The 16241-nt window shown below is 39.2% G+C and overlaps 1 protein-coding gene across 1 annotated transcript; it reads left to right on the top strand.

The window, feature by feature from the left end:
* The first annotated feature begins 6237 nt into the window (after nucleotides 1-6237).
* Nucleotides 6238-14271, top strand: LOC129399155 (C-type lectin domain family 2 member A-like). Its single transcript, XM_055118446.1, has 4 exons — nucleotides 6238-6481; nucleotides 10884-11056; nucleotides 13090-13193; nucleotides 14163-14271. The coding sequence occupies exons 1-4, from the start codon at nucleotides 6238-6240 to the stop codon at nucleotides 14269-14271; spliced, it is 630 nt and encodes a 209-aa protein (XP_054974421.1).
* The last annotated feature ends 1970 nt before the right edge of the window (nucleotides 14272-16241 follow it).

The raw sequence follows: 16241 nt of genomic DNA, 5'->3' as shown, positions 1-16241 counted from the left end.
CAATTCCTAAAGCTGTCTCTGGTTCCCGCTCGTTCCACATCCACCGGCTCTGCAGAGACATGGGCACCCGGGCCGAAAACCCGGCCGGCCGGAGCCGAGCACCGGCCCTGGCTGGGGCTGGCCCTGTATCCCGCGGCTGTTTCAAGTTCAAAGCACACATTTTTTTTTTTTCGAATCACAAGTTCATACCTTCTAAACGGACCCACAAAATGTCCGACACCACGCCTTCTCCCGGAGGGGAGAGAGACCAAGAAGGAAAGTTATTTCCTCCGTTAGCCGGCGTGGGGCAAAAGCTTAGTTTACAGTCTCCATACATGGGTGCAAGCACTTGCTGGAACCCCAATTCCTAAAGCTGTCTCTGGTTCCCGCTCGTTCCACATCCACCGGCTCTGCAGAGGCATGGGCACCCGGGCCGAAAACCCGGCCGGCCGGAGCCGAGACTACCTGTGGTATATTTGATATGCCAAAATAAGTAACAACAAATCTCACAATGGAGATGTTACTGGTGCCCACTCAAGCAAATCAATGAACCAAAGGGATGGCAGTGCTACACTGCTACCTAAAAAATTAAGACTGAAACTTCTGTAGGATCAGCAATTCCACTCCTTGGCCTCTACCCCAAGAAGGCAAAAGCATTAATCTGAAAAGATACTACTTCTACACCTACGTTTATAGCAATGATATTTACAATAACCAAAATCTGGAAGTAACCCAAGTTGCTAACAGCATATAAGTAGATAAAGAAAACTATGGTACACAATGAAATAATTCTCAGCTATAAATGAAGATGAATTCTTGTGATTTGCTGCAACTTGAATGAAAAGATGTTGCAATATGCGAAGTTAAGTGAATAGGAAGGAAGTAAACAAATTTGATTTCTCATACTATTAGAATAGTGAGTGAGATTAACTGTATTAAGTTTAAAGAATCAGGGCTCATCTCCCATAGTCATATTTAATGAGGAATATTCATATCAATAGCTCAGCAAGCAGGAGTTATGCCCAGATGATACAAAGGGAGTGTCAGGTGAACTTAGCCAATCACCACTAGCCCAAGGAATGGGCAGCCAATCAAAGTAGATAACGCAATGGCTGGGAGTACGAGATGAGAGCCCAACCTCTCTTTCCTAACTTTCTCTCCCTCTCTCTCCCTCTGTCTCTCTCTTTCTCTCAGCTCACCAGCAGACTGCAGGATCAGGTAAGACTGCATGCCCAGACAGATGGCCGAGTACAGGCAGGTTTCATAGACCCAGGGAGAGGCAAATTATCGGCAGAATACAGGTAGGGCTCAGGTGCTCAGGAAAAATCAAATTCGGGCAGGTCTTAGATACCAAGGCAGGGGCAGATGCTAAGTGAGGACCTTACCTACTCAGACAGGTTGTTGCCGGTGACTAGGAAAGCCAAGACAGGAAGACAAGAACTTTGGGTGGGTGGGTGTGGGGGGGGAGACAGTTGGGAAGCCTCACTACAGGGACTTACCCATGTGCGTGTGACCTTGTCCAGAGACTGAGGAAATTGTAAGAGACCTAGAAAGCCATGCAGGGGAAGGACCTGGTCATCATTCATAGGAGGCGTGCAGATTGTGTGGGGAGACACAGGGAGTCATTGATAGGTCATGAAAACTTCAGGGACAGGACCAGTGACATTATTTATGAGTAAAGGAGAGTATAAAGGACATTTAGGGAGAGACCTGAACCCATTTACTTTAACGGTATAAAAACTCTTCTTTAATGCATTCTGTTTTCTGTATTGCCACATTATTGTGCCTTCAAACTGCTCCGAGTCTTCCTCTGTTGCCTATTTCAGCTCTGTACATGCACCCTAAACAGTGTTAGCTCTCCAGAAAGAGGACTCTGGGTTCCTCATGCTATTTTCTCAAGACTGTGGTCCTTCCCCCTGTACCTGTACTTGTCCAGCTTCATTTTAAGGGTGGAAACGAGTATGTTCTCAGTTGCTATTCTTTGACTCCTCAGTAATGAATTATCAGTAGATGGCGTAGCACTGTATCACTGTCATCCCATTGTTCATCGATTTGCTAGAGCAGGCACGAGTAGCGTCTCCATTGTGAGACTTGTTGTTACTGTGTTTGGCATATCGAATACACCACGGGTAGCTTGCCAGGCTCTGCCGTGTAGGGGGAATACTCTCTGTAGCTTGCCAGGCTCTCCGAGAGGGACACCAGTAGATGGAGTACTTTTTCAAATCAGCAAATATGTGCACCCCTGGTTCTACTGAGAACATCTCTTTGGAACCATTGAAAAGTGTCAGAGCAATTTATGTGTTAAAAAGATTACGAGAGGTGGCTTACAAAGAAGTTATAAAAAACAATTTTTAAAAAGTAGGTGATGAAGTTATTTGTAACAAAATAAATATCCTGATTCTTGAAGAATATGAGTGAAATCTGCAATGCCAAGAAAGATAAATGAAAAGGATTTCATAACTTGATAGTTTATACTAAATTTGAAAGCATTAAAAGCAAAAAGAAAAACCCTGAAAACTTTGAAGGTGAAAAAATACAAACCAAAAAATTCTAAGAGACTGAAAATTAGTCTCATCATGAACCTTAGGTGCTTAAAGAAAATATAGACACTTCAGATTTCTAAAATAACAAAAAAAATTAAATACATACTTTTTAGCTCAGTCTATCTTATCACTGTTAGAAAAAATATAAGAACTTAAAATTGCTCTTGACAGACCCATTTTAGAAAATTACAAAAAAATGAAGTCACACATAAATAAGTGGGTCACAAGCAAAGAGAGAGAAAATGGGACAGTTGAATTAAGTTTAAATGTATGTTTTTTACGATATTGAGATGTAAGATTAAAATATCTCTCTAAACATCATTTTTTAAAATTGAATCACCATGATGTGGAAGCATGGCAAAAGGCTCCAGATCAAATAAGACCTGTTCTGAAATAGCAGTTAAGACCTGTCCCTGCATAGGGACCCAGTAGGGAGTGTCTGGGCACATTTTACAAGCACCAGGTACCTGGTGTTGAGTCTCATCCCCAAAGAATTTTCACCCAATTGCAGCATCTAACCCTAATTGGAATTAGACTGAGGCAAAGCAGAGTTGGAAAGGAGATAGGTCAATAATGCTAAACTTTATGTGATTGGACCATTCCCTTAAGCTGAGACCCCTCCTATTAAAAATGTGTGTCTTTGGCAATAAAAGTGAATGGCTATCAGCTGCCTCCTGGAATGGTTTTTCTGTGCACCTATCATCCTTAGCCCCACGTCTGCCTGGTCCTGTTGTGCAACATGTCAGGGCATGTTAGGGAAAAACTGTTCCCCAACATGGTGAGATATACCATTAGAAAACTATTCATGATTGGGTTTCAGTCAGGCAATGTTCCAACACCCATCCCTCTACCAGTGTAGATTTCCTACTGCCAATGTCCCCAGTTTCCCTCCAGCCACCCCTCTAAATTTCCCCTCTCCTGCCTTTTTTGCCAGGTACCTTTCTTCTTTCTCTCTCTCCTTTTGTGCATTATGGTTTTCAATATAAATATTAAGAGGTCATTGTGTTTGTTAAAAGTATTCAGTATTTTTATCAGAAAGATGCAGTTAGAGTAGCCTTTTTTTTAACTGGGTGGTGGCTTTGGGGTATGGATGTGATTGCTTAGGGCTTTAGGAGGTACAAGAAAGTGGGTGGACGTAGCCCATCCTGACCCTGAAAAAGCCTGGAGATTTCAGTCACAAAACCTGCACACTGGATTTTCAGCAGATTAATATCTCGATGAGGTCTTATCCAAGATGGTGGAGTCTGAGTTGGGGCATGGCACAATTTTAGATTGTGGGAGCAAATAGTTGCCAGGGACTCTGTTTGGGTGGGCACCAGGTGCTCCCCTCCAATCTTCCTGGGTCTGTTCAGCCTTATGTCGGTCTGAAATTAACAGCAGTTTTTTTTTTATCTCTTAGACTGTTTGAAAACTGCCTTTGTCTATTTCATCTTAAAAGTTCACATACCCACAGCTCTCTTATAGCCTAGTTCACCCTCTCGGAGAACCTGGCAAGGTACCAAGAGCATCCTGTCCACTCGGCAGAGCCTGGCAAGCTCTCTGTGGCATATTCTATATGCCAAATACAGTAACAATGATGGGTCTTATTCCCTTACCCTGAAAGAGCCTCCAATGTGGCACGGCTGGGAAGAATGAGTAGAGAGAAGCTGCTAAAATCTCAGGGCTATGAATGGAGATGTTACTGTGCCCGCTCGAGGAAATTGATGACAGTGATACAGTGATACAAGATTTATTTATGGTTCTCTAAAGCAAGACCCACAAATGAGTTTGTGTGGCTGAGCTGGAGATGGTTTGTGGGCATGGCTCCCACATATCTAACTTTTGGTGGTTTAATTTCTCGGCAAACTTGGTCCTGAGTTGTTGAAGTCTGGCCAAAGCCACATCAGTGAATTTGGGGTATCAGGGAGTTTGAAGGCACCATCAGGCTGCTGATGCCCTCACTCCACGGGTCCAGATTGACCTGCTGGGGATGCTGTGTTCCCTGGGCCCCAGTGGCCATGCCAGGAGCGGCCACCTCAGAACCAGGTCAGGCCGAGGCCGCTACCATTCGAGGTCTGGACACTCTGGGTGGGCTGCAGCCACCAATCCAGCAGAGCCTGAGTTGGGGGTCACACCCCAAGTGTCTGGAGCTGGGTCTCCAGACAGTAGGTGCTCAGGGAGATTTCCCTTTATAATATAGCAGAAGACTAATATCCATGGCCAGGGAAAACAGAGATTAGGAGGGCTGGTCAATATTTGGAACCAACCACAAGTGTGTGTGGGGCTGAGGTTAGGTGAGATAAAGAAGAGACCAGTATGACAATAATAGCTGGGAATGATCATGCTGGACAAAAGCTGAGGATTAAAGGTAAGGATGGGATATTCTAGATAACCTTTCAGTATCAATATTGTAAAACAGAGTGCCCAAAAGGATAAAAGAGAGAGAGAGAGAGAGAGAGAGAGAGAGAGAGAGAGAGAAGAAAAGCACCTGCCATACAGGCAGACAGAGTATGGAGGGTAGCGGGTGATGGGAGGGAAGGGACACTGGTGCTGGGAAATGTACACTGGTGGAGGGACAGGTGATAGAATACTGCATGACTGAAATCCAATCAATCATAAATAACTTTGTAAAAATAAATAAATGAATAGATAATTTTTAAAAGACAAAAAATAAAAAAATAAAAGTAATATTGACACAACTTTGTAGAAATTTCACATAATAGTTGCATTTTACTGTTTTGCAAATAAAAATGGCATACAATGATTATGCAATGCAATATGGATTATAATGTGAAGGGAATATTCTAAAAGAATGCTATGTCAATCTGATGTGAACAAGCAAGGAAATTATCTTAAACAGACTCCTACCACACAGCCCTGACATTGAACCAGCCCTCTGCTGTCTTAAATTCAGACCTTATCCTTCGTAAATGTGACATAAATGTCTATATTAGAGCTTTCCAATCTATGGTATCTTGTTATGTCAGTCCTAGAAAAATAAAACACCAAAACATTTGTAATCTTATTTTAATTTTTTTATTTTTATTTAATCACCACGAGGTAGAGCATTGCAAAGCTATTCATGATTGAGTTTAATTCACACTATGTTTCAAAACCCATTCCTCCATCAGTGCAATTTTCCAGCATCAGTGTCCCCAGTTTCTTCCCCCCACCTCTCCCAAGCCACACCTCAACCCAACCTGGCTCCATGGCAGACATCTCTCCTCTCTTTCTCTCTCTCTCTCTCTCTCTCTCTCTCTCTCTCTCTCTCAAATGCTTCTATAAGAGATTAGTAACATGTTGTTAAAGGTTGAGCCCTGTGTGCTTATATCTATAGCTCTATAAATATATTTCCCCCTATGATTTGTTGCCTTCTACTTTAAACCCAATCAAATGTGGTGCACTGCTCTTGGTATATTGGTGGTATAAAGTATAATATGTACAGGAATAGATTCACTCAGGGGTGAAACTTGTCCGAACATGTGGAGAACGGCTGTGAGCATGGTGGGATTGAGTTCTGGAGGTTCTAGGCTCCCAGGGCCTGTCAGGGCAGGGAGGGGAACTCACGTGCCCTGCTCTGGGTTGCCTTGGAAAAGACAGCCTGGCATGGGGTCTGGAGGCATTTCTATGGAGTGTCATTCTGTGCTCTCTTCCGACAGATTTATTGTTGAGTCTCTGTCCTAAAAAATAAATGGCCACTAATAAGATTATATGGTGCCAGAGGCAGTTTGGGGGCATGACTGCCAAGCCGCTGAAAACACAGGAAGATGGGGGATCATCACCCATTCCCAACTCTGTTGAGCTTGAAGTTTTCAGTCATGAGTCCTACGGACCTGGCTTTTCCCACAGATTTACTACGGATGTGGCTCATTCAAGTATGTGGAAAACAGTCTCGTGTGATAAGGTGACTAAGTTGTGGAAGAAAAGATGCATTGTTGTAAGTGCTTCACTTGCCATTCTATTTGTGGTCATTTGCACAGGTGAGTGAGTTAATTCAAAAGCTTACTTTATGATAGATCTCTTAGTTCTGAAGTATTAAAAGATTTTCTGTAGAGAAAATCAGTTTACCAGGCAGTATCACTTTCTTTCCTTCTCTTTAAAGACTCAAAGTTTTTAAATGCAATCATATTCTCTATTTAATCACTGTATCACTGTCACTGTCATCCCATTCTTTGTCAGTTTACTCGAGCAGGCACCAGTAACATCTCTATTCCTCCCAGCCCTGAGATTTTAGCAGCCTCTCCTTACTTGTCTTTCCCAACAATTGGAGGCTCTTTCAGGGTCAGAGGAATGAGACCTATTGTTACTGTTTTTGGCATATTGAATATGCCATGGGTAGCTTGCCAAGCTTGTCAGGCTCTGCCCATGTGGGTGGGATACTCTTGGTAGCTTGCCAGGCTCTCGTTATACATATATGTATATGTATATGTATATGTATATGTATATGTATATGTATATGTATATGTATATATATATATTTATTTGTTGACTACTGTCTGAACTCCATCAAATATGGTGTGGCAATTATGGAAAATGGGTAGAAAGTATCTTATAATGTGTCAAAATAATAATTTTCCTCCAGAAAGCAGCCTAGAGCATGGTGGCGGTTAGGTAGTGGAGGTCAGCTGCCAGGACTGGGTCCCTTGGGGTGGGGAGGGTTTTCACCCAACCTACTCTGGAGCACCCCGAGCGCGGAGTCCCTCTATTTAATAAGAATTATTTATATTTGAGAAAATTAATCACAAATATCATATACAATAAAATAATAAGAGCTATCTTTTTAAAAATTGAAAGCATTTGTAGAAGTTAAAGAAGTAATGCATATTGAGAGCAATTGTAGAAGTTAAAGAAGTATTGCAAAAAGTAACATGGATTTAAGACAAGTAACAAAAATATAAATGACAAAATATATTCAAGTATCAAAATTGATGAAACATGTATAATCTTGAAATATATTTACCAATAAAAAGAGAAATAAGTGACTACATTATCTGTTCAAAAACTAAATTATGAAATGAACTCATTTGTCTGACTCTAATTCTTGACATTTTAAACACCATGTATCACTGAATCTATAATTGTAGTATTTCTAAGTTCTTTTGGGTTAAGGATGTTATATTACTGATATTTGCTCTGTGAAACATTTATTAAAATAAAAATGACATAATCATAGTAATTTATTGCAATATGTTCTTTGATAAAATGAAAATATTATAAAAAGAATATGTGAATTTTATTCTTTTTGTTTTATAAAAGATCAGATTATAATTCTTGAATCATGATTTAACAATATTCACATCTTGATTTTCTGCATGTGTACTTTGCTAGTAAATTTTAACACTAGTAATGATTTACACTATGATTTTTATTTTCCTTAACATTCTTAAGAGTTCTGGTAATCCTCTTCCTAACAATTTTATTTGTCACTACTGGAAGCTCAATGTTATTTGTGAAGATATAGAAGATAAAATTTATACAAATGGCTTTCTATATGAAAGACTTTTAATTCAGGCACTTTTTTTTAACTTTGAAGCTGAATGCAATCCATTACCTGACTGTGGCAAGTTAAATTCAGTACTGTATATTACATGGCAAAGTAAGGAGAGAAGAATTTGCAATTGGTTTTACACTTGAATCTTTATTTGTGATTTCACTTGTTATAATAGCTTGTTCAAACATTTGGAATAAAGAAGCTATCTTATTCTGATTAATCTGAACCTAACTAAAACCCTAAAGTAGTACACTTCCAAAACAATCACTGTCACTGTCACTGTCATCCCATTGCTCATCAACTTGCTCAAGTAGGCACCAGTAACATCTCCATTGTGAGACTTCTTGTTACTGTTCTTGGCAATATATGCCACGGGTAGCTTGCCAGGCTCTACTATGAGAGCGAGATACTCTCAGTAGCTTGCCAGGCTCTGCAAGAAGGGCGGAGGAATCGAACCCAAGTCGGCCTCATGCAAGGCAAACGCCCTAGCCACTAGGCTATTGCTCCAGCCCAATGAGCATAGAAATAAATTCACCATTATCCGAGCTTCTAGAATGTACTTAATATTGATGAAATGGAACATATGATTTACTAACTCTGGTATTTCACTGTATTGTCATACCTTGGTTGTTCTCTCTTGTCAATAATATTTTCATTTCTAGGAAGATAAACTTTCATTTCTGACACTAGTTATTGAGGTTTAAGATTCATCTTAAATATTGGTAAATGAAATGTAACATTTCAAATAGCCTACAAGGCAGACTTTTAGATGTTCTCTTTTTGTGGGGTGAGGATGGTTTGAGCCACATGCAGAGATGCTCAGAGGTTAATCCTGGCTTTGCACTCGGAATTATTCCTGGTGGTGCTCAGGGAACCATGAGATGCTGGGGATCAAATCTGGGTTAGCAGCGTGTAGGGCAAGCACCCACTTCACTGTTACTATATCTTAGGCCACTAGGTGCTCTCCTTAATCTTGTATCCCTCTCTCCTATATCCGGAACCACTGTCATGACATCTATACCACTGTTTACTAAATTTTAATTTACTATGTATGCAAAATATTTTCTTTCGGGCTAAAAATACAGTTCTGTGGGTATGGTGCTAGCCTCGCACAAGTTTGACTTAGGTTCAATCACTAGCACCACAATAGAGAGTCCCTAAAGACTCTCCCTGAGCACAGAGCAAGGAGTAAACTCTGAGCCCTGCCAGATGTGGTCCCTGGCCTCACCACCCAAAGATTTCTACTTGTCTCTTTTGTGGCTTAATATAAATAGAATCATGAGATATATATTACCTCATAATTTCTCTCAAAATTATTTTTTGTGAGATTAGTTTCTGCTGAATATGTGGTTGTAGGGTTTTTATTTGTTTGCAAGCCACACTCAGCAATGCTCATGGGTTACTCCTAGCTCTCAGAAATTACTCCTGGTGGTGCTAGGAGGACCATATGTGATGCAAGGGATCAAATTTGGGTCAGGTTCATGCAAGGCAAAACCCTACCTGCTGTACTATCACTCTGGCCCTGTAGTGGTAGCATCTTCATTTACTTTGCTGTGAAGCACTCCATTGAATATTTAAAAACATATTCTGTTGGACACTCTAGCTGTCATTTATTATATTATGAATAGAAAACTCGAATATTTTTGTTGTTTCCTCCTGGGGCACATATGCAATGTAAATGACATTATTTCATGTATTTAAATCTAATTCCCCAATTTCCTTCAGAATTTAAGAATTATTAATCTTTATACTTAATACATATTTGGAGATAAGAGCCATAATACAACAGATAGAGTGCTTGTTTTGCATGCATCCTATTCGGGTTCTGTCCCTGGTCGCATATATGATCCTCCAACTACCGCCAGGAGTGATCACTGAGCATAGAGTCAGGAGTAAGCCCTAAGTACCACTGGGTATAGCCCAAAACCAAAAAAAAAATTTTTTTGATCATACAATAATTTTCCTTAGACTATGTACCTAGGAGTACAATTTATGGGTTTTTGAGTTTGCCCACAAAGTATGAAAATGGAAATGCGGCCAGAGTGATAGTACAACAGGTAGAGCACTTGCCTTCCACTCAGCCAATCGGGATTTAATCTCCTCACCCCATATGGTCCCCAGAGCCCCACCCGGAGTGACCTTTGAGTAAAAAGCCAGGAGTAAGCCCTGAGAATTGCCAGGTATAGTGCCAAAAGCAAGCATACAAAAAGTATGTAACTTTTCTGCTTTGTTTTGGGAAATTAGGGCCTACTCCTGGCTCAGTGTTCATAGGATATTCCCTGTGGTGCTCAGGGGACAGTATCAGAAATGGAACCCAGGCCTTCTATGTACAAAGCATGCTTTCCAGACCTTTGAGCCATCTTCCCAACCCCCTAAATGTATATAACTTTTGCATGCTCCTAGTTTCAAAGTGGCTTTTTCCACCACTTCCTTGGCAGGGAGAGCTCTAAGATTTCAAAGCAGCATCCTGATTGTTTTTCAGTAACCTTGTTCTTATTTAAGGGCCAGATTTTAAGCACTATTAAAAAAAATCATCTTGAGCTCTCTTCCTTGACTGCTAAATTTCTTTCATTGTATTTTGTAGGATGGCAGTACATATATGTATGTATATACATATACACACATCTATCTATGTATCTATGTAACTATGTATGTATGTATGTGTGTATCTATCTATCTATTTATCTATCTATCTATATCATGTGTGACTAGTGGTTTTATCTGTCAAAATAGAGATCAGAATAAAATATAAAACAAAGACTGCCTCACCACTAAAAGATCTTCCTTATAGGTAGCATGACTAAATTTAGGAAACAGATAGTGGCAATAAAATCAATTCACAGAATTTGTAAAAACATTTTTACACTTAAAACACTATTTTCTTTTTGCAGCATTTGCAGTGATAGTGACACTAAAGACTCCAGAAACAAATCCGTGTTTGGGGATTGAAACTAAAGAGAAGTGTTTCAATTTATATGGTGAAACCAAAAACTGGACAGCCAGCAAAGAGTTTTGCCATTCAAAAGGTTCAGAGCTTGCTCATATTGATACTAAAGAGGAAATGGTAAGAAATCATCTCAACACCCTTTTATAGAGAGAATAAATGCTTCTATAAAAATATTAAATCAAAACTCCATTGTAATTTAAGTGAAACCGTGTTCCAAGTACAGCAACTATAAAATTAATGAGATCTTCAACAATGTCTATGAAGAATTTATTTAACTAGGCTGATTTTAAAGAGCAATGAAACATAAATATAAACATAAATTGAGCCATCTTTTAAATATGTTCTATAGCTCAGCCATTAGCAAACAGTCTTGTATTGTTAAACTGTGATTTGAACTCTGGTAATTTAGTAATGTTTTACCATTAATCACAATGCATAATTTTGAGTGATAGCACAGCAGGTAGGGTGTTTGCCTTGCATGTTGCCTCCCCTGGTCCGATGGTTCCGTCCTTCTCAGAGAGACCGGCAAGCTACTGAGAGAATCCCGCCACAAGGCAGAGCCTGGCAAGCTACCTGTGGAGAATTCCATATGCCAAAAACAGTAACAATGGAAATGTTACTGGTCTTCAACAGAGCAAATCTCTGAACAAGGGGATGAGAGTGCTATAAGTGTTATAATTTTATTGAGCCAAGAGACTTGCTACAATGTTCTTAGGCTATAAAGCAGGTTGACTCGAATATCTTTACATTCTTTTTCTTTTCTTTTTTGGGTCACACCTGGCAATGCACAGAGGTTACTCCTGGCTCTGCACTCAGGAATTACCCCTGGCGGTGCTCAGGGGACCATATGGGATGCTGGGAATTGAACCCAGGTCAGCCACGTGCAAGGCAAATACCATACCTGCTGTGCTATCGCTCCAAACCCCTATCTTTACATTTTTACAAGCATAGTCTAGAGAAACACAGGAAACAAAAATTTTTTTGTTCTTGCAATTTAGAGTTGAGGATGTGAAGTAGTTATAGGGACAATGTGAAACTAACTGGAAGAAATAAAAAAAGGAAAAATAGGCCTTGGATACCAGGACATAGTGAAGGGAAGCACTTTACTTGCTGAAAAAACTGGACAATAAGTTAATGGTCCTGTTATTGAACAGGAAGCCAATAGAAGAGAGAGGAAACCCATTTCTCAATATCTTTTATTACTATAGGTGATATTATTTTAGAAGTTAGTTTAATTTCTGGTTAAAGGAAACAATACATAATAGCAAGCACCATCTTAAACTGGTGTCTTCTCAAAATACTGCCTGATGAGTTTTTCTATTTCAACCATTACTTATGCTTTTTACCAAGTATCTTTCTCCTTGAAATCCCTTCTCTATGTTTTTGGGATAAGACTTATACAGAAAAGAAAATATAAGCATTAGTTCTCTGTCACTTTTAAAATATGCAGTGTTGGCGGTAGAGAGATCACTCAGTATTGTGTTCCATACCCCATATTGCAGGATCCCTTGAACAATTTTGTATGAACTGCTGAGTTTCTGATTTTATCCAACAAAAATAGAGCATCATATTAGTTTGTAGTCTCTGTCAACCACTCTGCAAATTTAAATCATCACAATTTGAAATAAAGACTGGATCAATAGGGTGCTTGCTTGGCACAAGGCCAGCCCAGGTTCAATCCCAGCATCCCAAATGGTTCCTGCATCCTGGCATGAATGATCTTTGAGTGCAAGAGTCAGGAATAAATATGAGAAATGCCTAGGCATGGCCCATAAATGAACAAACCAACACAAAACTTGAAAGACATTAAGTCTGTTTTCCTTGGCAATACTCATTTGAGAGACAGAAGTTACTTTCAATGATAATTAGTAGCTCAGAGAGTTTCTATGGCATGATAGAAGTTACTTACCTTTGAGAGATATTTACAAAGAGAAAGAGGAAAATAAAAACTTTTCTGAAAAAACTATAATCTAAACACCTCTCTATGTAAGTGGTGTGACTTTCTGTAAGAAGTCTGAGGGCATGCAGATTAGAATGCAAGTTGTAAAAAGTTTACACAAGATGATCAAGATTAAAAATTTGTTCTGCAATGTACTCTAAATCTTACATGGTTGATAATGCCCTAATTTATTATTCTTTTTGGGTGGAAGGAACTTCTGAAGAATCATACAGGAACTGCTATGCACTGGATTGGCCTGAGCAGAGAAGAAGGCGGGCCTTGGAAATGGACCAATGGCACCACATTCAATGATTTGTAAGTTTCAAATTTAGTAGGAAATTACTTATTCTGCTGTGCACATTTTAAAATCAACTTGAGCTGTGCTGCTATTCAGAAATTTTCCTAGTTTGTCCTGTGCAATTACTTTCTGAGTCTCTACCTGTGACAGGCCACTTGCACTAAAGCAAGCCTTCAGCAACTAAACTTGCACTTACCTTTCCAAATGCACAAGGGGAATTTTTCCATTCCTATTTTTACTCCACTTTATTTTGATTTTGTGTGTCCAGTTTATGAGTGCCCCTTTGGAAGTTACATTCACTATCAAACAAACTGCAAATCTGTGCAGTGTGAGTACCTTTTTCTAACTACCTGTACTTATACAAGGTATAAGTAAGAGTTAAGAGTTAAGAGATCTTGGAGCTGGAATTTAGGCACTTGCATTGCATAATCCCCTGAGACTACTGAGTGTGGGCTACCTCCCAGTTCCCCAACCCCTGTCACTGTCATCCATAGCTCATTGATTTGCTCGAATGGACACCAGTAACGTCTCCATTCTGAGACTTGTTGTTACTGTGTTTGGCATATCGAATACGCCACAGGGACGTATTGAAATGTATACGACAGAGCAAATTCTTACTGGAAAAAGGAATGTAATTGTCATTAAAAGGGGGGATATACTTAGTCTCTTTGACTTTATCCCAGAATATTTCAAAAGAATCAAATGACCGTAAATCTTATTCAGTACTTTCAAAACTTAACATAACGTTGACTAAAGATGTTCTGGAGTGTAGTGATAATAACTACACTTAAAATCACTATTCTTGGGTCTGGAAGAATATCCCAGTACAGTAATAAATTGGGTCCTGAGCACAGAGCCAGGAGTAAATCCTGAGATCGATGGGTGTGACCCAAAACAAAAAAATCACTATTACTAATTTATTACTAATTTAATTTTCATTTTATCTATAGATGGTTCCCAAATCAATTTTAATTGTTTGTTTTCAGGTTTGAAATTAGGGGAAATGGATTGTTTGCTTTTCTGAATGCTGACGGAGTGCAGAGTTCCATGGGCCATCTTGATCTACTGTGGATTTGCAGCAAATCTAAAATGTAATAGAGGAGAAGAATACACCCTAAAATTAGTTTTCTTCCCCAGCCCAGAAGAGAATGTTACTATTGTTTTTCATCCATATATTCTATTCTCTTTCTCTGTAAAAACTTCTTCCAGTGACAACATAGACAAGGTGGTTCCTTTGAGGAAAAGAGTGAGCCATGGCCATTTGAGTTATTACTAATAAAGCTCAAAGCTCTTTGCGTGCCTGTCACTATGTCCCTCAACTGATTGGCTCTTAAGCAACAGTACAATTGATACTTTGAGGTCACACTGTGATTGCATTGCTATTTTTTTTCTTTTTGCTTTTTGAGTCACACCCAGCAATGAAAAGGGGTCACTCCTGGCTCATGCATAAATGTTCTATATGACACTATATTTGCATGTAAATTACCTGGCCAATGTCAGTGTGGTACTGAGCGTGACTTATTTTAATTGCGCTTGCTTCATGATGTCACATAAAAAATTTTAATGAGTTTTGAATGCCATTGCATATAATACTTACATTAAAATTTGATTTGAGCTCGTTTGCTTGATTTATATTATGCTTTATTTTTCTTGCGGGACCATGGTTGCTATTGTATTAGTTTAACAGTGTAGTCTATCATCCATTTCATTTTTTAATTCATAGTTAGTAGGAAGTAAAAATTCCTGCTGTCACCGGAAATGAAGCACAGGAAAGTTCATGAAGGAGTTAAATAACCAACTTACATACATAGTGGACATAAACTGTTGAAATTATGAATGTAAGTTGCATTTCTGTGTTGATCTTGAAATGCATTCTTCTAAGTGAAAGAGAAAAATAATACAACTTGTGAAATTTTGTTTGTAAAGAAGGGGAGATAATTATCAATATTTAATGCTCATATTTATGTAATATTAAATACTAATACTTAAATACAAGTGTTAATATAGATTGATGTATTGTGTAATCACATTTTTTTTTTTTTTGCTTTTTGGGTCACACCCGGCGATGCTCAGGGGTTACTCCTGGCTTTGCACTCAGGAATTGCTCCTGGCAGTGCTTGGGGGACCATATGGGATGCCGGGGATCGAACCCGGGTCGGCCGCGTGCAAGGCAAACGCCCTACCCGCTGTGCTATCGCTCCGGCCCCATTTTTTGTTTTTTTTTTTTGTTTTTTTTTTTGTGTGTGTGTGTGTAATCACATTTAAAAATCATGAATTATTTCAAATAAAGACCTTATATTGCCTGAGTACTTCATTATTGTTTGGAGTTTGATTTCTCGGTGAAAAATATTGAAAACTGTTAATAATGCAGGAAATTGGCCTACTACAAGAATAAAGAAATGACATGACCTTATGTCAGGAGTTGAACTCAAAAGATTAAAACCACATGTAACTGGATGGTTTAATGTTGTTATGTAAAACATGGTTTGCACTATTCTCTGGTATATAGAGAAACAAACAAATTAGTAGCATTAAATACTAACAAACCCTGTTTCTAGATAATAAAACAGATTACCAAGCAGCGTGTGTATTCAGGCCAGTGGGTGGAGGGGACAGTAGGGGTTGGAGCTATGAAAAGATGGAACAGAAGTTACATTAGGACAGTGGGCAAGTGTTTTTCCTGGGTACTTTGATGAGATGCAGTAATCAGGTATATTAAAATTATAAATATTACCAATATTAAGACCATATTACCTAAACTATCATAATTTTTTGAATATCTACATGGGGATTTAAACAAAACATTCGGGCAACCTGGGTTCAATCCCCAACATCCCATAGGGTCCCTCGAGCACCGCCAGGAGTAATTCCTGAGTGCATGAGCCAGGAGTAACCCCTGTGCATCGCTGGGTGTGACCCAAACACACACACACACACACACACACACACACACACACACACACGGCTATTTTCTGGAGAAGCCATGGAGAATTTGTAAGAGATTTGTGTCCTGAGTACCCATGATTAAAAGTGAAACGATTCATCATCATTATTGGCATCATCAT

Source organism: Sorex araneus, chromosome 10 (assembly GCF_027595985.1).
Source record: "Sorex araneus isolate mSorAra2 chromosome 10, mSorAra2.pri, whole genome shotgun sequence".
Classification (NCBI taxonomy): domain Eukaryota; kingdom Metazoa; phylum Chordata; class Mammalia; order Eulipotyphla; family Soricidae; genus Sorex; species Sorex araneus.
The sequence above is the reverse complement of the archived record's forward strand: the minus strand, read 5'-3'. Positions and strand labels throughout refer to the sequence as shown.